General features: G+C 38.0%; 1 protein-coding gene across 3 annotated transcripts in view; it reads left to right on the top strand.

The window, feature by feature from the left end:
- Positions 1-24,046, top strand: part of BBS9 (Bardet-Biedl syndrome 9) — a 345,480-nt gene that overhangs the window by 191,623 nt on the left and 129,811 nt on the right. For all 3 annotated transcript variants that reach the window (XM_068405604.1, XM_068405603.1, XM_068405605.1), the window contains one exon: positions 2,262-2,484. In XM_068405604.1, the coding sequence (XP_068261705.1) occupies positions 2,262-2,484 (223 nt within the window). The remainder of the gene's footprint in view (positions 1-2,261; positions 2,485-24,046) is intronic.

The following is a 24,046-nucleotide window of genomic DNA, read 5'->3' as shown; positions in this document are numbered from 1 at the left end:
TTTGATGCTTTGTACATATTAAGTTTCATTGCCCAGTATGTGGGAATGCAGACAGCATTTACCAGCTCATTAACCTCTTTCAGTTGGCTGTGGAATGGATTATTTCCTGTCACCATCACAGGTCAGTGGATGGATTACACTCCAGTGGACTCTTTCTAGAATATTTGAAAAATGTTAAGCTGCCACAGCATTGATTGACTGGCATGATTTTTCTAGTTTACATGGGGCTTTTTTTGAGGGAGAAATCCAGATAAGACAGCAGGTTAATTGTTGTCATTGTTCTGAAAATAAGAAAGGCAAACGTTGACTAAGAAAACTCCGCTACTTGATCTCGTTCTTCTGCAAAATGTAGATGTTTTATACACATACAGCACGTTTTCAGGACACTGTTAAGAATAGTGTATGTTTGGACCAGGATGAAGTGCATGTGACTATGTCCTCTCACTGACATACGTGATCACGAGTAAGCATCTGTCCTGGACGTGTTCTTAGGAAATAACAAGGTCAGGAAGGGTGGCCTTTGCTTCTCTCTGTCAAAAGTATTACCCTAGCCTTTACAAAAGCCATACGTACCTAATAAAAGAAATTCTCAAACCTTATTTCTTGACTGTGGACTCCGACAGGGTTGACACTGTCGTTCTTTTGAATGTTATACTTACCCAGTCATGGAATTTTGGATACGTAGGTGATTTTGCTCTTCAGCTGAGCATTTTCAATCAAGTAGAATGCATCATGAGAAAGAGCTTAAAAACTAGAAGACTCTGTTAACTATGACTGGATACTTGAGTTTTCTTTTTAGTATGCCTGAGTAATTGCCATGTAAAGAGCTACCTTGGTGTTACCTGCTGTTAACTTCACAGCAGATAGACCTGGGTGGTTCCAGACTGTAGCCTCAAAACTTCTAAAGTCAATAAAGACTATTGCCAAAATAAGTCCCAACCAATCAGGAGTGTTGAGAGAGCAGGCAGTAATACCGCAGTGATGGAATATTGCTTCCCTGTACATGTAGGCAGCACATATATAAAACTTGCTTACAGGTAGCTGAATACTAAGAGATGTTACGAGTCCTGAAGTTAGCAGACCACAAAGCCCTTCGTATTAGTTGCTAACTCTGTCCAAGCTCTGTAAGGTTGTCATGAAAAGACATGAGCAGGCTTTGTGACTGTCTTGCAGGTTCATTAATTATAGACACTTTGGATTAATCACATGGTCTCATCAGAGTGTAATTTAAGATTACAGAATGCATCAAGAGTCAGTTCTGCATTGCACACTGTGTAAATGAGATAGATGTCATATATTAGATTTTATGCATTAACCTAATAATGTTGTCACAAAAAGGACAACTTCTGCTATTCAGGATTCTTACTCGAAGGAACGTCTTTGATTTGTTCATGTCACTGAAAGCCATAGCACAGATTACAAACTTGAAACTAACTTTTAAAGGTGGTTCTCATGAAAAGAAACTTACTGGTTTTACTGTGTTATTTGCAGGAATAAACACTATTTTGTGGAAATATGTATCCTGAATGTGATACTGCATATAGCTTTTCCTCCTGAAAGCTTTTCTATAGGTAGCTGCTTGTTTTAACTGAACTGATTACTAAGCTGGTCTTCTCATAAATGTTTACAGCTTGACATGGTGCTGCTAGAAATCTGAGTTCATCAGAGCACTGACACAGCTGTGCTAATGCTGTGGGTATCATAACTTAAGGTTAATTGGTCTGATAAATGGATACTGAATATCACAGCTTTGGGGTGGAGTCATGATGTTCTGTGCTATTGGTGTATTGTCAGAATCTTAGAGAAGCTAAAGAATGTATAATTGGATGCCTTTTTTTTTGCTGGTCTTGGCATTTCTTCAGCATTATGTTATATACTACATATTATGTTTGTATTTACATCTCAGTTCTGTTCATTCTAAAGGTCACATCCAAGAGCTTCTGGTTTTCAGGTATTAATACAACTACTGAATTATGTTATGTTGTGAATTATGAGTTATGTCACATACTGTCCATGTGTTATTACTATTGAAATGATACTTGTCTGTCAGTCTTAATGGAACAAATTTTGGGGTTTTTTTTCAGTTTTTGCTTGTACAAGCTGAAGAACTGGGTGTTCATGACACTCATTAACCCCCAAATTATATTTATATATCGGTACCATTGGAAATTCTTAGTCCTTGATTTGTTACTCTGTTTTTAATATGCTATATCATATTACACTTCACCTAATTTTATTTAATTTTCTTTTCTTTAATCCAGGGTTGGGAAGAAACTGTGGATGCTGCCATTTCGTACTTGTTAAGAACTTGTTTGTCAAAGAGCTCTAAGGAACAGGCCCTGACTTTCAGCAGCCAGTTGTGCATGCCCAAAGATATTAGCAGACTGAAGAAGAACATCACCCTGTTCTGTGACAGGTTGGCCAAAGGTGGTCGCCTTTCCTTAAGTACAGACTCGGCCACTCAGCAAGCTGCTGTCATGCCAGGTAAGAAGTGAAGTACATGTTCATAATTCAAAATATGTATTTGTATATTAAAAATAGAAATTATGCACACTTGATCGTGTTAGCAGTTTGTTTTTCACTGGTTGTGGAAACCAAACGCTGGTTGTTTTGCTGACCAGTAGAATGAGTTAGGTAATAAGATAATTTTAAATCTAAGTTTTATCTCAGTTTGATCAATTATTGCTGCTCTTAGAGTATATGCACAGTCATGCAGCAAATGAACCCCAGATGGTTGTCTTTATCCTTTAAAAGCCTTATCACTTATTTCTTTACACTTTCCAATTGAATGTATGCATGTGTGCATTTCTGACGTGATGGAAAAGTGAGGAGTAAAAAGTCCTATCTTCGTGATAGAGAAATGATTATTGCTGTATTACTGGCTTTGTGGATATGTGCCACATATCCATATGACTAATTATGAAGTAGTGATAACACTGAATAAAAAAATCTGCAACTTTAGGAAGTACTACTTGGCTGGGTGATATCTCACAGAAAGCATGAAATTAAAGATGAAACAAATTTAAATAGGTGTTGAATAATATTTCTCACTTGGAAAAGGAATGTGGAGAAGATTTCAAAGTGCACAATGATTTAAATTAATGTCATGGAATTACCATTATTCAAAGAAATTTTATTCAGGTCCTTTTCTATATTCCCACTTTTTGGTGACAGTGGGAGCAAAGCCACACCTTTTCTGTAAAGTCTGAAGGCCAGCATCTTTTGTACTGTTGCAAGACATTTTTTCTCTAGTGAGACAAACAGTTTCTTAATAAACATCAGATACTCCTGCTTGCTTGGAAACAGGTATTTTTTCCCAGCTTCTTGCTCTGAGTTTGGATTGGATGTTCATTCAGCTTCATAGTCTCCTAAACCATGTAATATCACTGTGGTGTCTTTGGCCACAATGCTTCACCTACAGCAGTCTTCACGTCTGTAGGGAAAAGTATGTATCGTACGCACACCTCATGTTTAAAATTGGGAGTTTATTATTTTATCTTCATGGGTATTGTTCTTGATAAAGTTTGGAGTTGTTAGGGTAGTATCTTGATTTTCTGTAATTTTTTTTTTCTTGCATTACAAAGAATAATTTAATTTCTGTTTAATATAACCTGGATGGCCTTTGCAATGCTTCAGCAACTCAGAAGTCCTTGTTATTACTATGTATAACCCTCCTTTGCATGTGCCTACTTTAAATGATTCAGTAAGATGTCTGCAGACTGTGCAACGGTAGAAACTATATATATAATTTTTCTTTAGTGTTCCACTATGCCCATATCTGGAAGCAGATTGATCATGTGAAGTGAAGAAGTGAGCCAGGATAAGTGTCAAATTAGTTTTACAAATTTTTGTTAGTATTTCTTTGCAAGACTAAAATATGTTTTAAGAGTATTTCAGTTGTTGAACTTTGGAAAGATTATGTAGGCATTGTTTTTCCTTCTAAGAACTTTGAAAAGGTGTAAATAGCTGCAGTTCATCTTTTTCCACCTAAGCTAATAAGGTGAATTGATTTAATAAGGAAATTGCCTTCTGCCTGTTCAATTGACTAGTGCTGAGTTCAGGGGACTGTTCAGTTTGGTTATGATTAATTCTGTTAGGAAAAGAGTAAAATTTTAAAAAATTCTAAACAAATTAGAAGAAATGTTGCTCTTGATGAAGGACCTTGGGAAAGCGGTCTGGTCATGCTCTCCACTTTGCATATATAAAGTGTAAAATTTCAAAAATGTTAAACCCACTGTTTTATATTACATGAGGCTGAAATAACATCAGAAGGGATGGGTGACATATACTAGAATAATTTTTACCGTTGTGGTACAGGTGGACAGTAATACTACCTCTCAAATAAAAATAATACAAGGAAGTACATTTCAAGCAAAACATAAGATATTTGACTGTGGGCTGTTAGCTATGTATTGATGATTTGTGGGACCAGGATTACCATTTTACATAATAGTGAAAAATTAAGTACCTGTAAGGAGCTGTTTGAGACCTGGTGTAGCAATGTCCCACCCAACATAAACTGTTTTAGCTATACTTGAAATGCCCTTTGGCCGTGATTTACATTAAAAAGAATTAAAATCCATAATCCAAATACAGATTCCAAAAGAAATCATTTTACTTTCAAAATTGCTGACTCTAGTGTGTAGCCCTTTTGAATATTGAACCACCTAATTAAGAATCAAAATTATGACCTTAGGCTAACACTTCAGAGTGTCACAAGAAGGTATCATTTAAAGCAATTATAAAACCTAATACAGCTTTCGTATTTTCACTAGGAGTTCAGCCTGAAGCCTTGATAAAAGGTTCTATACATTTATGCATTTACTCATTAACTGTTGAGAGAATATGGCTTTTGGAAAAGTATGGAAGAGCTTAAAAACAAGAAATTTCATCTTCATTTACAGGACAGGCTTATTAGAGATAAATACTTCTGCCAAATGCTTAGAATATCAATCATAGTATTTAAGTAGCTGCTCTCTAGCAGGATGTGCTGTGTGCTTTGAAACTGTGACTGTTTGTCTTTGGACAGACTGGAGTAAACTGGGAGCTTTCTTGGGAGAACAAAGATTTTACTGAGGCTTTTTCAACGTGTTTGTCTTGTTACCTGTTGGGGTTTTCTGTGGCTATCTCTACATTGGCAAGTAGTGTGGTCTGTTAGAGGCAGATCTGCAGGGGGAAGGAATTAAGACTGGCAACATGACTTATATCATCTGTGTGTTTCAGAGGGGGTTTGAACTAGCTCTGTTCTGTCTGATGTACTGATCCTCCACTAGCAGTCGGAGTGCTTTAGGTGCGTTCCTGGAATTCATCTGCCTGGTTAGGTTCACCTAAAAGAAAAAAGTTTATGTCCCCAAGACCACCACTTGGTGTGAAAACATTGCAGTTGGTAGGGATAATCAAGAAATTTGCCTCACTTTTGATTCCAACTAAAAATACCTGTTCAGTCTACTCTAGGAAGAAATTGAGAATGATGTCTTATAAAGGGAAAACAGTATACAGAATAACTATATGTTGTTGAGTAAAGAGCTCTTTGGTAATGCCTATGAGATAGAGGAACTCCTTCTCCCAGTCCTTAAAGGAGGGAGCAGGAATAGGTAGAGGAGAATGAGGTAGAACTATACACGGAGAGGGAGAATTGTGAGAATTGAATTTGTATCCAAGGATTTGTGGTTGAATATTGGATGTTAATGTAGGGGAAAGTTCTTCAGTATGTTTAAGCTCCAAGCCAAGCCAGAGATGGTCCTGTGATTGTTCAGTAGTGTAGCTGTCATTATCTTGAGAATCTTGTACAATGCCACTTTTTCTTAAGCCCATTCTTTTTCTTAATGGTGGAAACTCCTTTTTCTGTAGCAACCAACTTTTAAAAATTTGTTTAAAAGTGTCTAGAACCCTTCTGGCATTGCAGCACTATAACAGTAAGCTGGATTTCTAGAAGCTGCATTTAATATGTTCAAGATGGTGTACGCTGAAATCTAGAGAAATTGCCTGAAGCCACATTGAAAAGCTAATGATTATCCTTAAGTGTGCAACTATTTGAAAGATGCTTTCAGAAAATAGTTACCAGTATTTGTAGTTAATCCAACAATATCTGGTAGAGGTGTGCCATGGTCTCTGCTGGGCCTGGTTTTGTTCGTTATTTTCTTTAATGGCTACAGTAATGGAATATGGAGCATCAATGTTAAAACTGTGGTTTTGCAACAAGCTAGCGGCAGTTTCAAGCACGTTGAAAGAGCAATAACTCTGATCTTGATGAATTAAAGGAAGGATCTGAAGTCGGTAAGATGATGTTCAGTCAAGACAAGCACAAAGGACTCTAGCAAATAAGAATTGGACAAACTAAAAATTGAGAAATAATTCCTTGAGCACTATTGCTGTAGGATAGGCTCCTGGGGGCTGGAGCAGCAAGTGAATAGAAGTCAGCAATATGATCCTGTTAGAGGCAAATTCCAGCTTTGGGATGTAGTTGTATGACTTTAATGAGGAGATACAATTATTTCTTTCAGTTCTTCATAAGAAAGATTCAGTTGAAATTACAGGGTAACACAATTTAAGAAAAACTTAGATATATTGAATACAGTTCAGAGAAGAGCACAAAATTTATAAATGATTGAAACAATTTTGCTTTTTTTTTTCTTCTGAGGGAAAAAGAAAGAAAAGGTGGAGGAGGGACATGGTAGCTTTCCAGTATGTAAAATGTCCTTACAAGGCTGATTAAAAGTTAATCAGAATCATTGGCTAAATATGATTATAACTGTAAGCCACATCAGGCTATATCATGTACTGTGTTGTCTTTGGCAATGCGTGAACGGTTGGATGAGAGGAACGGTGAGGGGCTCAGGGAGTGGAGCCAACCCAAAGTGTGGGTCAGTGCTAGAGAAAGGTGCTGTAGACCACCCAGGTTGTCATGTATTGAGTTTAATGGGAGCAAGAATTTATAGCAAAAATCCTGATGACCTGTAGTGAATTAATTCTGTAACTTTTAACGGTCTCTTATAAAATCTGTGTGTCTTGCAGGATTGCTTTGAAAACCTTAAGCGGTGTCAGCTGTGGCTGTTTGGAGACCTATTTAGGTGCCAGTCTAATTTGAGCTCTATTTTCAGTATTGCCTAACCTGTATTTTGAGTATCTCAGCTACTCTTTGGCTAGAATGTGATCCTGCTTTTCCTATGGTGGTTCCTGGTGTGCAAATGGCATCCTATTGCAAATGGCATCTGTATTAGTTCAATGCTTTGTTCAAGCAATTATTTTTATTTTTAAATTAGGACTTTATTTTTCTTTATATCCTCCTTTTTCTTCTACTTTTTTTTTTAACTGGACTTCAATAATTTTTTTCTCTTTTTGTTTGGTTAGGAGATCTTTGTGTTGTGCTTTAGCATGATTTACTTAGTTGAATATAACTGGAGCAGTAGAGAAACTATTATTTAACCTGAAAATCAGAGTACTGTGTCACTGAAATCTGTGGAATGCCAAAGACTGTCATTTCCTCAGGTCAACTGAATCTTCAGAACTGAATTATAAGGAAAAGGAGGAATATTTTGCATCCAGGAAATACGACTTGCAAGTATTTTTGTGCAAGCGTAATATTCAAGATTTATAGAAAGGTAGAGCTAGAAGTCAAGCTGACTGCCCGTCTAGTTTTCTCCTCTGTGTTGCGATGGGGTTAATGTATCCAGAGTATCAGTGACAAAGTTTGTGAACTCTTAAACACCTTGGACAAGGTTGAACAGTATCTTTTGATAGCTTATATGATAGCTTTCTTAATGGCCTTATGGGAAGGTTTTCCTAATATTTATTATACATTGTTTTTCCTGCAAATCAAACTGGTTTATTGTGAATATTGAAGGTGGAGGTGGCAGTTAATGGTGTTCTTTATAATGTTTAAAGCTTTGGAAGATTTTTAGTGCATACCTTCAGTAACTTTTTATTTTATACTAATTGTGCCTAAATTCTCAGTCTTTTTTCATGGTGATTTTGAATTCTTACTGTTTGTTTGCCAAAACTGAATGTTTTTCTATAGCAGGGAGTATACCCTGCTATACTCTGCTCCACCCCAATCTCCAGACCCTTTGCTACACACTTGTTGCCTAACTAAATGCTTCCCATTCTGTATTTGTACATATGATGTTAACTTATTTATACATATGATGTTACATTCAAAGTCATGCTTAGGAAGACAAAAGTATTTCTAGTTTGTTTTTTTTTTTCTTTCTTGTGCAAGCTTATAAAAACTTCTCTTCAAAATCCTGTAGTGATATCTGTGAGTGAATATTGCCCATTTTGAAGCTCTGTTCTTAACTGGAAGACTGGAATGCAACAGAATGTGTCATATTCCTTAAGGAGCTCTCTGTTTACATGCTACTAAACTTGAGGAGAATGTCAAGACTAATTGGAAAAACATGTGGGTTTGAGTTCATGAAGAGCAATATTAATTTTTATGTATATGTTAGACAAACATTGCTGCAAAGTTCTCAGTGCACAGAGTGTACTGTAAAGAAAGACTAGTAATAGTTTCTTCGATCTGAAAAAATAGGATTTTTTGTTGCAAATTTCTGTCTTACACTGTTAATTATCAATGCTTCATTGGTCATTGGGGGAAAGGAACAACCAGTGTAACTCAGGTATTCTCAAATACACAGAATGTCTTGCGAAATGTAGTGCCTGCTGTTTGTACTCACACAGATTCCACTCTCCTGTCTGTCATGGTAATGTTATCTCAGTAGCAACTACAGTAATTTTTTGCCTGGAGAAGTTAGAAACATGTAGTTGAAAATTATTCAAAAGTAATTTAGCAGCCTGAAGAGGGCACAGAAGTCAGCACAGAGGACTAGACAGTGCTTTTGAACTACCAGCAGATATTTTCTGACAAATATCTGACAAATCACAGTTTGAAAACTTTTCCTGTGACTTAAGTGTTGTGAGTCTGAGATCATGGTGTGTTGACAACTTTGTACAGCCCCCCATGCTGGTGCAGAGAAGTGTATAAAAATTGCCAATGTATTTTTTTTGTCATAGATGTGACACAAATCCAGTGTTGTCTGTCTCCACAGAAGACTACAGTCCATTATGAAATGTGATTCTCACTTAAAATATTTTCCATATGTTTTCTGTAGCAGTAACACACTAAACTACTTGTTTCCCTTTTGTAACCCTTAAAATAATGTTTTTAGATATTTTTTCTTATTTTAATTTAAATGTATTGGGTATTCATAAAGCTTTTCAACAATGCTCATTAAATCTATGTAAGGAAAAGTGAAAGTAAAGTTTAATTCACAAAGCTTGCTGCAAGTACTTGCAAGGATTTTGTACACCTGAAGCTTGGTCTGTGCTGATTCATGGAACTGGTAGTCCACTGAGGTCAGCGGAAACTGTCGTTGACCAAAGTAGATTCAGCATTTTACTTATCTTTTTCATAGTGTTCCTCATCTGTTTCCACAATTTCATGAGACAGTGCCATTTACAGAAGTGTCTAGAGGGCATTAGTAAGTATCTGTGACCTCAGGAATCTAAACCTTACTGAAAGTGCCGATTTCTCATTGGAGGTCAGTTTGCTTTTTTCTTAAATGTACCCTGAGGCTTTTAAAGCACACTTATAAAACACTGCATGGCAATTCATTCCTATGGATTTGTTGGCTCAGGCCCTTAAATATGAGATTGACTTTAGCTCACTTTAACTGTTGCAATGAAAACTCTAACTCATCTTTTCTAGCTTCTTTAAAATCATATAGGTTGATCAATAAAGTACCTTGAAAGCCTGTTCCCCCCAGGAAGCAGGTTGTTTATTAAGAGTGAAAAAGTGTTTTTTTAATGTATGAGATGATATAAAAAAGGCTGAACTCTGCATTTAAACAGAAAGATAAGATTTTTATTACATATACTGGCTAAATTTTTGTTTAATATGAGAAGTATAGCTATGTATCACTGAAATATCACATTCATTAACCTTCATTTTCTTAAGTGCTCAAAACTTGTAGACATATTTATCTGATTCAAAAGTTAATGTATGTTTGCGTTTTAACAAGTGCGTATTTTTTCTCTCCTGCCTGTAGAAGCTGGGGCTCCCATACCCAGATAAAGGTTTCTCCGCAGGGAGTTGTATACTACTTGCATTGAAACCAAAACAGATCCATCATCACTGTATCAGTTTTTTCAGACTCCCCATACTTTTCGTACTGCCTTAAGGCAAACAAACGTTTGGTAAAATGTGTACTTTATATCTTCTCTTTGTAGTTTTTCCTTCTAGTAAGGCTACCAGTATGGCTCTGCTTTGTTTGGTTTTCTGCTTTTCCTCAATTATTTTTTACATTTCTCCTCTACATTATGCTTCACTGGTGTCCTTCTCCATACTGTGCCCTTTGTCCATGCAACTGTGTGCACAGTTCCTTCACTGTGATGGCTGGAGCAAGTAACTCCCTCACTAGCCACCCAAGGGAGTAAATGACTCTGGTGGTGAGAGAGGGCAATAGAAGGGTAAGACGACCCTTTTCCTGGTCAGCTGTCAATCTGGGTGGCCCAAAGCAGTAACTGCAGAGAAAATCCTCTGGTACTAGTGTGGATCTGTCGGGCACTGAGATTTTAGCAAGGTTTGACAAAGGCATAACGGAGACTAAATCTGTAAACAGCGTGATCGTTGTGTACTTCTGTATCCAATTTGTGCAGCTCTGCATGGTTGAGCTGTTGAGCCAGTTTAGACATAACTTTCTTCTCTCAATCTAATTGCAGATGATAATCCCATAAGAATGATAATGAGAACAAAAAAGTTGCCATAACTCTTGCATGACAATGCTAGTGGCTGTACTTGTGTTACATTGTGTCATGCCAGCTAATAATGAGACATGAAATGGTATGTTATGCTACATGATACAGTGCTGCAATTTTAGTGTGATTTCTAGTTCTCGATGTTTAAAATATTTTTGCAGTAATTTATCAGCTGTTCATGATGAACAGTTCTGTCTTAATAGAAGAGTCTAGAAACAAGCAAATAGTAATATATCAAACATTTAAAACTAATTATTTGGGTTCTATTTTTGAGACTAAAATATGTCCCTTGCCCCATAAAGCTGACTTAATGAAAAGGAAGGGGAGTAACAAATCATTAGGGAGAATTTTGGGCGTGCTTACAGCAACAAAATTTTATGGTTGCTCAAGAAAATCTGAAGAACAGCTTGGTGGAGGCAGAAACAGTGATTGTTTGGCTCTGATGTGAGTATTTACTCTTTGTAACTTCTTTCCATTGTAACTTTCTTTACCCTTGAAAAGTTCTGTTTTCATTGTTTTAGTGACTTTGGTAATTTGTTTCTGCGGAAAGGAAAATTGAAGTATACAGAAATTAAGTGACTTTCCCAAGGTCATACTGTGAGCCAATAACACCTGTGTATAATTAGAATTCAAATATGCCTTGCAGTCTTGGGTTGTAGCTCCTACGTACAGTTGGGTTTAGGTGTTTTACTGTTAAAACACGGGTTACAGTTTAAGACATTGTGGTGAGCCAGCTTGCCTTGTGGCCTGGTCCTATATCATTCTGCATGGTTGAGGTGAAGACATTTAAAAATGGAAATCAGAATATCAGACATGGGAAGTGAGTGAAGAAGAATGTCTGAGGTGGTCTTTAATTTTAATTCAGTCAAATTTCATCACCCTGCTGGACTCAAATAATAGTTCTCCAAGTGGTAAATTTTCTGGATTCCATAAACAATGGTAAAGCATTGGAATTAATTTTTTTATTGAAAAGAAGGCACTGATAAAAAATACATACATCTTTTTTTCAGGACATTCCAAGATTTCAGTATTGTGAAAAGGGACAAAATAAGATGGAAGCGTAACATTTGTGTGCAGGGTTGTAAAAAGGTTTTTATTATGTTGTTTAGAAAATCTCCCCTCCTCAATTGATATTACAGCTGGCAAAAAACCACAGAGAGGAGGAGTACAAAGGTTAAGAAGGCTAAAGCAATAACATTTAAAAAAATGAATAATTTAAAGAGGAAAATGTCATGCATAATGAATAAAAAAGAAATCCCGCTTGAGACTTGGGATTCATTCATTTGTACTATGAAATTTAGTTGGCAGCATTGCAATTCCAACTTGCCTCATCTAAGTACAGTTAGGATCAACACATTAGTGCCTTGGTGTGTACAATCCTGTTGCTGGCTCTTTGCATTGAAATCCATTAAATTTTAATGTGCTACTTAAGTGTAAGTGGTCACAAATGATTCATAATCTTGAGGTAAGCTTTTGGTAAAACGAATTGTCAGTTAAAAGAATTTCCCCTAATGATTGTGCTTGTCACTGGCCTGTATTTTCTATATTGTTCGAGTCCTTGGGAGACCACAAGCAGAAATAAACTTCTAAAATCTGCACTAATAAGCTAGTTGTTCAAAACTATGGAAAAAGTGTTGCTAAAGGGGAAAGGGTACAGCCTCTGACCTTCCATTTCAGAAGACTCAATAGTAGCAAGTAAAAAAGTAAAAGTAAAACCTAGATAGTTATTTTAAGAGGCTGTAACAAATGATGTAATCTATTTTTAAATAAAGCCAAACTTTAATGGTGCAGAATAATACTTTTATTTAAGGTATGCTGTTAATGGGGAGTCAGTCTTGTATGTCCAGTCATACTTTAGATTGCCACTTAACAGATTTCCCTTGGTTCCTTTAAGTTTTGGGGATTTTGTGATATTTCAAGAACAGCCTGTATGCTGGAGTATATTGGTATTCATGCATGAATATAGGCATTTGAAGAGCATAATTAGCTCTGCAGTTTAGATGACATTACGTTTCAGTCCCTATCTAGACAAGACCACCACAAAATTGCAGTGATTGTTTACTTCTCCTAAGTACAACCACGGCAAAGCATATCCATCCACAAAAAGATATTGGGGGAGAGAGATATTACAGAGGGCTGACGGTGGGGGTGAGGTAGAAAATAATTTCCAGGTCACCCCTCCTCTCAAAATGCTGAAAACAGGTTTTTTGGGAGCCTTTCCATTTTTCTTTTTTTTTTTTTAATGTGTCTGTGCAACATTTCTCTGAAGTTGATTGTAAGTATTTCTTTTAACGTGATATATAGCTCAAGCCAAAATGTATCAAGGTTAATGGCTTATTCACTTTCTTCTGGCTGGAAGTAGCATCCTTTAGTCAGCAGAGATGCAACTGTTTACCCATGAGGAGATGTTGTGGCCATTATTTCAGGTACCACAACCCATTTGTTTTGCATTTGCTACTTTTCTTTGTTTTCTGGCACATTTAGGTTTAATAAACCAGACTCTTCTCTTACACTGCTGTAAATTAGATGCATCTTGGCTGGAATTGCTAGTGTTACATTATTCTAAACTGTTCTGAGCAAGTGTGCTCAGAATGAGATGCTTATTTGCATTTTTTTTTTTGTGTTATCACTGAATTTGGCTTACAGCTTTTGAAGGGAAACTCTTACTCCATATTTCATTTGGTCCCCGATTAAAAAAAAATCACTTAAGCTATGACAGTATTAATGTTTTTTTGCAATATTCAGGTCTTTTTAAAATGAAGTAAAGGTGTTTGTGTATGTGGGATTGATTTCATCATTTTTATTATGTAGGCAGTGTAAGTAATGTGTACGAGTCTGGGGAACTCTGTGGTGAATGAAAACTGCAAAAATATATGTATATCACTAACACAACTTACAATGTATTTGCTCTTCCACATTACCAGAAAGGAGTCTAAACCTAGTGAAAATTTCATATTTTGTACATACAGAACTGATTTTTCAATTACTTCAGACTTTTTTAGAGCCTAATCCAAATCCTGATGAAATCTATGGGAGTTTTTCCATAGACTTCAGTAAGCTTTGGCTCAGGCCCCCACTTTTCAAGTTTTCAAATAGATTTGCCAAAAATCTGCAGAGAGCCAGGCACTTGGAAAGTTTCTACTTGCAAAGTACAGCTGGTTTTGAGTTGCATACAGAAAAGTTCCCAATGCTTTTTTGTAACACACACACAAAAAAAAGTTTTAAAGGTCTTATAACTTTAGTAGGTAAAAGAGTCGCTTTAACATTTGAAGCTGAAATTGCCTTGGGTCTTAGTCTAAGCATGACAAATTCTATACTAGAAGATTATTTTTAAAATGCATGACTACATGGTAACAAAGCTTAAAATGACAATCTTACAATAAGTTTAGCTAAATTTTTCTTGGGTTGTGAGTTTCAGAGAGCCAGGGATGTCTGTCCTAATCTTATTTTTTCTACAATGGAAAACTACACTGCAATTAAAGAATAATTCCCCAAGGTTAACTACACCAATTGGAGAGCGCGCTCTTGGACTTCAGGGAACATGTTACGCAGCCGGATCCATCTGGCGATGCAGGACAGTTTTCCCTGCCTCTGGGTGGTTCTGTCACTGGGACTTGGAGGCAGATGTGATTGGACAGGCTGGGTTTTAGAGAGCACGGGGCAAGCATAGCTCATACCCTTGCGTATCAGCCTAAGATTAAAATAGTGGCCTTTTAAGGTAGCATCTTGGGTTATGGATGGCAGTGAATGAGGTGTAGATTCTCTCTCAATTTCCCTTTTAGTTTTGGGGGTTTTTGAGTGAAAACCTCTAACTCGGATAAGATGCAGATCTGGCTGCAGTAAAGCTCCTCAGTAGATACATTGTGAATTGCCCCGCCGTGTCCTTGAAGGCTTTGTCTTAGGGAGAAAAAGGGTGACATCTTCCTGAACCCGAATGCCTGACGTTGTTATAAAGTTGTACATCATCAATATTGAACTTGTAGATTTTTTTTTTCTTAATTTTTAAAGAATGAGAGAATTTTGGAAGACCAATCATGTTTGACTGTTCCACTTCTTGTGAGCTGTTAGCTGTTAGCCTGCTCATGAAGCTGGTATCGATGGTTCAGGTAGTGTTCATGTGGTAAGTGAAGGTCCATAAATTCATGTTTCCCTTGCCTCTGTGTTTATTCACATTCACCCATCTCTAATACTTTGATCTGGTCTTTGAGCTGGAAAATGTAATGAAATCAAACATGAAGTGCTTCATGACACTGGCAGATTTGAAAATTTTTTAAATAATTTTTTTTTTTCCAGTTGTGTCACTGGCTGAACCACAAACAGTGGTAATAAGGGGGCACGCAAAAGTGAAAAGCTACATAAACTTGAATCCCTAAGGTTTTGTTTTGATTCAGTTACACTTTGAGGCAAAGATTTAACTCACCCTCTGCTAATTAGAATATTGCTAAAGCACTAATGAAGAAAATAATGTGTAGTTAACTAAATAATGCTAGAGTACTTTCTTGTAGAATTACAATAACCTTCAGCAAACTGGTAAAAACCACAGGCTTGATGAGTTTCATATGATTACCATGGTAGGCTGCATCTCTGTTGGGTGTTTGCTGTGTATTGTAAGTGCAAATACCACGGCAGGGTGCACTGCAAGTAGCTCTCTGTCTTTTGATGAAAGATGTGCTTTATTAATTCTGACCTTAACCAAAGCTTGACTGTTATTCCACTTGAAGAAAACTAGTTAACTGTAAATTAGAGATATCACCAAAAGGGGTATTACTTCAAAGTTGGGATATGATTAGGGGGATGTTCCACTGCATTAATTGAGTTTCAATTCTAATGACCTACTGTCTTCTGTGTAACACTAAGCAGCTGTACCACACTGTGTGTTTCAAAGAACATTTACTCAGCCTTTAAATTTACCACTAGAGATCAAAGAGGAGGTCTGGTGTATATGGATGATGAAGGATGCCTCGATTCAAATGGATGGCTGAACAGAAATAGTACAACTAGAGGGTAATAAATATTACCAACAAACTTTTTTTAATATAAGTTATGTGGTCCTGAACCATATTAAATATTATGGCCGCACTGAGAAATCTTTCATGATTATCTTAAAACTGTTATCAGAGTACTGATAAGCACGTATTTCTTCTAGCACTTTTTTTCAAATAAAATTTTCAGTTAAAACTGAGGGGTTTTTAAGTAAAAATAATTGATGGTGACATTGTTGAAAGCAGCTTAGAAATAAATGGATGCTTGAATTACATATAGGAATTTGTGGAGGACATTTCAAAGTCTGGCTAAATGATCAGACTGTTTCCTTCCAGTCTTAAAATCTATTTAGATATGAATTAGTAACTCTTGTTTTTTATCTTCTCTAAAATGGAGAGGGTTTCTTGTAACCAGAGTAGTCATTAGAGGTATTAGGTTGCTGTTCAGGGATACTTAAATGAAGTTATAAACTGACATTCTCATTTGAATCAGGTCATTGATAAAGCAGGCAATAATATGGTAGTTAGGAGTTACATGGGAGATTAAAGTTAGTGGAGTAAATTATGTTAGATATCCTGGGTCTGATTACCTTCTACCATAAATTGTTGAGAAGAAGGAAATTCCATGGAGTAAATATAAAGTAGAATCCAGCCAGATATGATGAGGTAATTAAAGAGGTTCAGATCTAGCAAGGGCCATATCACATGTTCTAGACAGGATTTTCCTGTGCTCCTGTGGTTCTATCCTAAAAGTCCTGAGAGTAAGACAGGTTCTTATGATGCCTGTGCAGTAAACAACTGCCATGTTTTCCTACAGAGACACTGTCTTGGCAGATTAATACTTTACAATACTTTCCCAGTCTGAGGAGAACAAATTAACCAGTTCTGCTCGATTATTTCATTGAATTAGTTATCAAGGCAAAAATGCTTGTTGTACAATCTTACAACAGATCTCTCAAATATTTCCAAATAAAAAGTACTGGTATCTGTGTCAAAAAAGAGCCTTTATTTTTTATCTTTGCAGCACATTAAAAACAGAGTTTTGGTTAGTGTAAAATTGATTGTTATGTGGATAACTTGATTCTCTCTGGCTATTGAATTGCATATATATATGCCATCATTTTCATTAGTGTAGTTACCGTGTGTGTTGTAAACACTGAGGAAATATAAGAGGTGTTCAGTTACACTATTCATGGTTAGTCTACTCTGAATTTGTGTCCGTGCTATGTAGAAGATACTCCTTCAAGTGTGTACTTTGAGGTTCACTGAAAAATAGAAAGCTTTCTGCACAACATTGCCAAACTGAGAAGGCACTTCATTTCTTGCTTCCTTTTAATGCAGATATGCCACTTCAGCAGGTATGAACACCAGTGGTTGGTAACGGGTGGTGAGGGAGGGATATCCATTTGCAGACCAGTGGTAAGGTTATGCTAAGGAGAGCTTTGGTACCTCTGGGTCTTTGCTAAGGTGAAAGAAAGATCTTTGTTGTGGATCATTATGTTATAATATTTTTGGCAAGTCAACGGTTTACATTGGTAGAATGAGAAATGAATAGTTACAGAGATATATGCAATTAAGACTCGGCATGGTAGGTTGCATTAAGAAATTCTTGTCTGGCACAGCAGTCTGATCCTTCTGAACAGTGAAATAATTGTTTTGATCAACAAGATAAGAGTGAAATCCTGGCCACACTGAAGTTGCTGGGAGTTTTGCCATTGACTTAATTTAGTCAGGATTTCTCCCATTTATTTGGAGAATAAATGTATATTACTGTTTTACTCATATTCATTTAGTGGTTGGTAACCTTCTGACTTAGCAGAACACATGAGATTGAAGTGCAAGGGGACTTCTTTTAAAAGTACCTTCAGAGTTTGAAGTCACTTCAGGTGTCTTCCTTCAGTGTTTGGACAAAAAGGAAGGCACAGAAGATGTGTTTTAGCTCATTGCAGATTTGGTGTTAGTAGAAAGGCAAACACAAATACCCAATTATGTTCTGGGAGGAAAAAAAAATAGCAGACTGTAAAAGCCTCATTTTTTTCCTGTAACTTTGGTGCGATGATGGGAATGCTATCCTCTTGTCTTCATGGCGAGTAGAGAGATGAAAGTATAAAGAAAATGCGAAAATTACAGAGATTAATTTCTCTTAAACCCTAGTGAGCACCAGGTAGGAAACACTCAGCATGTAATATCAATAATTGTACCAAACCCTTTGTAAAGGCTAACTTTAGCAACTGCCACAGAACATGAACTGGAAATATTATATTTCCCCTAGGTTTTTTTTTTTTAGTTGAAATCTTCAAATGAGGAGAAGCCAAGGATCTCTTGGGGATGACAAGAAATAGAAAGAATTTGAATGTACTTTAATTACAATTATAACTGTATATTACATTTGATGCAACTCAAGTACAAAGAATCTAATGATATGTTACTGCTGACACCATAGGCTGTAACAGAGAGGGCCTGTTGTGTAATTGGTGCTTAACAAATTCAGCCATTTAGATGGTGCACAAAAAATACCACAACTGTTAGAGAGTTCATAGGATAAAATGAACAGTCTGCTGTAAGTAGCATTTCATGTCAGAGAAAGTGCAGATGCTGCTGCAAGATGTATTATATTTCCATAATCAGTGATAGATAACAAGAATTGTTTAACAATCCATATCCTTATGTGTGCACTTAAGCTATGGGCAGATCAATAAAAAAGCATTAAGCCTGGTGCCAGCTGAAGATATTATACCTGCAGGCTATTGGACTATGTAACGGAAACTAAATCTGGATTTCAGTAACTCTATTTAGACAGATCATTATCTAGACAATGTCTTTTCCCATTTCTCTTATAGTTCTGGGTCATCTGGAAAGGGAAAGCCTTTAGTGTTTATAGGCTAGAATCAGGGATTCTAGCATGTTCTTTTTGCCTAGTGTGTTGGGTTTGCATGGCAAGGTTTTGGTAGCCGGGAGGCTACAGGGGTGGCTTCTGTGAGAAGCTGCTAGAAGCTTCCCCTATGTCTGACAGAGCCCATGCCAGCTGGCTCCAAGACAGACCCGCTGCTGGCCAAGGCTGAGCCAGTCGGCAATGGTGGTAGCACCTCTGGGATAACATATTTAAGAACGGGGGAAAAAAACCCTCATGGTGCAACAGCAGCCAGAGAGGAGTGAGAATATGTGAGGGAAACAACTCTGTAGACACCAAGGTCAGTGAGGAAGGAGAGGGAGCAGGTGCTTCAGGCACTGGAGCAGAGGTTCCCCTGCAGCCTGTCATGAAGACCATGGTGAGGCAGGCTGTCCCCCCTGCAGCCCACAGGGGTTAATGGTGGAGCAGATATCTGCCCGCAGCCCATGGAGGACCCCACGTGGGAGCAGGTGGATGCACTCGAAGGAGGCTTTCAGTAAAGCGTTTGACACGGTCTCCCACAGCATCCTCGCAGCTAAACTGAGGAAGTGTGGTCTGGATGATCGGGTAGTGAGGTGGATTGTGAACTGGCTGAAGGAAAGAAGCCAGAGAGTGGTGGTCAATGGGACAGAGTCCAGTTGGAGGCCTGTGTCTAGCGGAGTCCCTCAAGGGTCGGTACTGGGACCAGTACTATTCAATATATTCATTAATGACTTGGATGAGGGAATAGAGTGCACTGTCAGCAAGTTCGCTGATGACACCAAACTGGGAGGAGTGGCTGACACACCGGAAGGCTGCGCAGCCATTCAGAGAGACCTAGACAGGCTGGAGAGTTGGGCGGGGAGAAATTTAATGAAATATAACAAGGGCAAGTGTAGAGTCCTACATCTGGGCAAGAACAACCCCATGTACCAGTACAAGTTGGGGACAGAGCTGTTGGAGAGCAGCGTAGGGGAAAGGGACCTGGGGGTCGTAGTGGACGGCAGGATGACCATGAGCCAGCAATGTGCCCTTGTGGCCAAGAAGGCCAATGGCATCCTGGGCTGTATTAGAAGGGGTGTGGTCAGCAGGTCAAGAGAGGTTCTCCTCCCCCTCTACTCTGCCCTGGTGAGGCCGCATCTGGAATATTGTGTCCAGTTCTGGGCCCCTCAGTTCAAGAAGGACAGGGAAGTGCTAGAGAGAGTCCAGTGCAGAGCCACGAAGATGATTAAGGGAGTGGAACATCTCCCTTCTGAGGAGAGGCTGAGGGAGCTGGGTCTCTTTAGCTTAGAGAAGAGGAGACTGAGGGGTGACCTCATTAATGTTTATAAATATGTAAAGGGCAAGTGTCATGAGGATGGAGCCAGGCTCTTCTCAGTGACATCCCTTGACAGGACAAGGGGCAACGGGTGCAAGCTGGAGCACAGGAGGTTCCACTTAAATTTGAGGAAAAACTTCTTTACGGTGAGGGTGACTGACCACTGGAACAGGCTGCCCAGAGAGGTTGTGGAGTCTCCTACTCTGGAGACATTCAAAACCCGCCTGGACACGTTCCTGTGTGATATGGTCTAGGTAATCCTGCCCCGGCAGGGGGATTGGACTAGATGATCTTTCGAGGTCCCTTCCAATCCCTAACATTCTGTGATTCTGAGGCCATGGGAAGCCCACACTGGAGCATGCTCCTGGCAGGACTTGTGACCCCATGGAGAGAGCAGCCCATGCTGGAGCAGGTTTGTTGGCAGCACTTGTGACCCTGTGGGGGACCCATGCTGGAGCAGTTCACGAAGAACTGCAGCCTGTGGGAAGGACTCACACTGGAGAAGTTCATGGAGGACTGTCTCCTGTGGGAGGGACTCCACGCTGAAGCAGGGGAAGAGTGTGAGGAGTCCTTCCCCTGAGGAGGAAGGAGCAGCAGAGACAATGTGTGATGAACTGACCACAACCCCCATTCCCATTCTCCTTCCCCTGCGTCATTGGAGGTGGGAAGGAGGTAGAGAAAATTGGGAGTGAAGTTGAGCCTGGGAAGAAGGGAGGGGTGAAGGGAAGGTGTTTTAAGATTTGGTTTTGTTTCTCATTATCCTACTCTGATTTGATTGGTAATAAATTAAATTGATTTTCCCCAAGTCGAGTCTGTTTTGCCAGTAGTGATAATTGCTGAGTGATCTTCCTGTCCTTATCTTGACCTACGAGCCTTTCATTATATTTTCTTTCCCCTGTCCAGCTGAGGAGGGGAGTGACAGAGTGGCTTGGTGGGCACGTGGCATCCAGCCAGGGTCAACCCACTACACCTAGTTCTGTAATGTTATTCAGAGTAGATATAAACTACATAACCATGGTTTAGACCTTTATTAGAGTTTGAAGCTCTAATTACTAACTGGACTGTTTGTGGCTTTCATAAAGAAGCCTAGCTTGTTGCTGAAAAGCCTCTATATTGATAAATATATCACTTAAGTATCACTGAATTCTCCTTGGAAAAAACCCTAAAGATTAATATCATTATAAACAAGAAAAAAGTTGTAGCATCTAGGAAGTCTAAAACGTTCAGCCTCACAATTAGGGAAAGGTTGATCTTTCCATACTACACTGTAGGGAAAATGGCATATTTGAGGCAAAGAGAGGATGAGATGTTTTGTTAGTCAAATATAGGAAGTCTTCAGAGATTCTGTAGGGTAGATACTGCAGGTAGTAAATACTAAATTCAAATTGTGTGACAAAATCTGTCTTTTAAGCGAGAGGTTCTTATGCATAAGATCTCATATATGATCTCCATTGTGGATCACAGGGAGAACATTGAAATTGAGACCCAGTCATGTTGCTGTTTTTTCCTGTGCATGAAGTGCTGTGTTATGAAGAATGTATATCTTAGATAAGATTATTGAGAAGAGATTTTTGATTACACTCAAAGAAGGTCAGAATGCAGTGGTACACAATAAACCTGTGATTTTGCTCCCTGAGATAAATTTGAAAAACTCTCACTTCTTGACAGTTCCTTTGCTTCACATGGTTACCTCATTTTGGTATTATGAAATACTCTCAAAGACCCTTTGGTCAGGCCTGTCGTCTTCTTACTCCATGCCTAAGAGCTTTTTTTTGGCTACCTCATCCACTGGAAGACATTTCTTTCACCAAGTCCCACATCACGAACTTTCTTACCATCACAAAAGCAGTTTGGCAAAACTCTGTTGCTCTTTAGACATGCCATGTAATATACACTGTGCTATAGTTATTGCAGAAGTATTGAAGACCTGCACTGATGTGGAATGCAGTGCATCCTTCTCTGTGTACACTTGTGTTGCATTACTGGAGTTATTTTTGAGATGTTTTCGTGTTTAAGAATGGAGGACTTGTTAAAGGAAGGCTTAGATGGGGCCTGCATGCTTCTTGGAGGTGCCTGATTATAGTCAGAAAGGAAGTGGAGGGAAGTCAGAACACTGGGAATGTGTGTTACATATAACATGGTAAAATCTTTTTCTGTGTCAAATGCTGGAGCAGGTTGCCCACAGAGGTTGTGGAATCGCTTTTGGAGACACTTGGAACTCCTTTTGATAAGTCCCAGAGCAACCTGATTTAGCTGGACCTGATGTGATTAGGAGGTTGGACTTGGTGACCTCCAGAGGTCCCTTGCAACAAATTTCATGATTCTCATGGTTAGCCTTTGTGTGTTTTACTGTTATGTTTTCAGCTAGATGAGTTTCTAGATCTGATGTATCAGACAGCTTCAGGTGTACCTTTGTGCCAGCACAGAGGAGATAATGGGGACCACAAAGCAGGATGGTAGAATGAGCTTCTTATTTTATTGAAGGCTCACATGATTGGCTTAAAATAGGTGTAAAGCTGCAGCTTAAGATTCAGTTTTATCACCAGAAGAGAGAGAAATATTTTTGCTTTTAAAAAAGATATACAGGCATGGAACAATATTATACAAATCAGTAAAAAGCAGCTATAAACTTGTTTCTTCTCTTTTTTCTTGACTGGTCTGATTGTGCAGAGCAGTCTGTAAAATTCTTTCCTTTCAATTAATTCTTCTCTCCAGTTTCAGGTTGCTTGTCTAATACTTTTAGTTGTATTTTGAATAGCATATTTGATCCTTTAGTCTTTAGATTGCTTTGTATGGCTTCCTTGCAGATGAGGTAGACAGTTCTAAATTATGTTTTCTTTAAACTATGCATGACAAGATTTATGTTTAATTTGACATAGACTTTCTTTTACATGTACTAATGTTGTACAAACCCAACAAAAATATGATTTGGAGGGGAAGGGAAGTAGGGGCTACCCGTGTCATACAACTTTTACTTTGTACTTTAGCAGATTTCAGGGTATCCAGTCACGGTTACAAAACCAGTTTTTTAAAAATGTGTAACCTCTTGTCCCAGTCAGGCTACAAGATGGTTCTTGAAAACTAGTTGATTGAGAGAATTAAGTAAGCATAAGGCATGAAAGTAGCTGACCGAGAGCATCTCTGTATTCTGCTTGCTCTGTCACTTACTTTATTTATCATCTTGGACAGTAGCACCAATGATAGCTTTTAAATAAGATGAAACAGGACAGTTAATCCTGTGCTTTCCCATATAAAAAGCCACTTTGTTTCAGATATAACATTTTATTGTAAAAACAGACCTTACCTTTTACCAAAAAAAAGCAGGTTGGATTTGAACACAGTTCTCCCTAAATATCCATTATCTTCTAGTGGATGTAATTCATTTGATGACATTAGCCAAACTGAATCTGTCCCTCCTCTCTGAAAAGTTCAGTGCCAAGGTGCTCCCATGTTATTAGACGTTTCAGAGAGCATGTTTTCTCATATCTTCAGCTACCTTGTGTTTGGTAGAAAAGTACTTGGCAGTTTTGTAAAGTCATTTCTCTTTAAAGTTTATCACATGAAGCACCTCAGTCTCCTGGCTACTTCTGAAAATACTTGCAGAAGATACTATACAAAATGTTTGCTTCTGTGCATTAAGTCCTTCATTCTTAAATAAGAAGAAAGGTCCAAAGTAACCCCCGTAATGGAACATCACTTTTATCTTTCAGTTATATCATTTTCATTACACTTCAATGCTATTGATGTTAGTAAAATTACATGATTTACACAGATATAGGTGTGGTACTAGTGAAATAATGAAATCCTATGCAGTTTGTAAAGTAAAATTTGCTGAATGGCAAATTCTTCTAAACAAAGGAAAAAATTCTCTCTGCAGGATAAGATGTAATTTTAAAGTATTATGTACAGTTCTGTGCTCATTTCTTCCAGATATAACACCATTCAATTAATCTAGTTTGATACTAAATGGAGCCAAAGTTGCCTTTGTTTTGTTTCCTCCTAAAAACGATCCCAGAGATTTTAATGTCGTAAAAGGTTGAGCTAATACAAGGTAATACTTGGATTTATTTGGTCGATGGAGTATATAGTAAATGAAGTATTAAATACTACTGGGATTAAAGT

Source organism: Nyctibius grandis, chromosome 7 (assembly GCF_013368605.1).
Source record: "Nyctibius grandis isolate bNycGra1 chromosome 7, bNycGra1.pri, whole genome shotgun sequence".
NCBI classification, from domain to species: domain Eukaryota; kingdom Metazoa; phylum Chordata; class Aves; order Nyctibiiformes; family Nyctibiidae; genus Nyctibius; species Nyctibius grandis.
The sequence above is the reverse complement of the archived record's forward strand: the minus strand, read 5'-3'. Positions and strand labels throughout refer to the sequence as shown.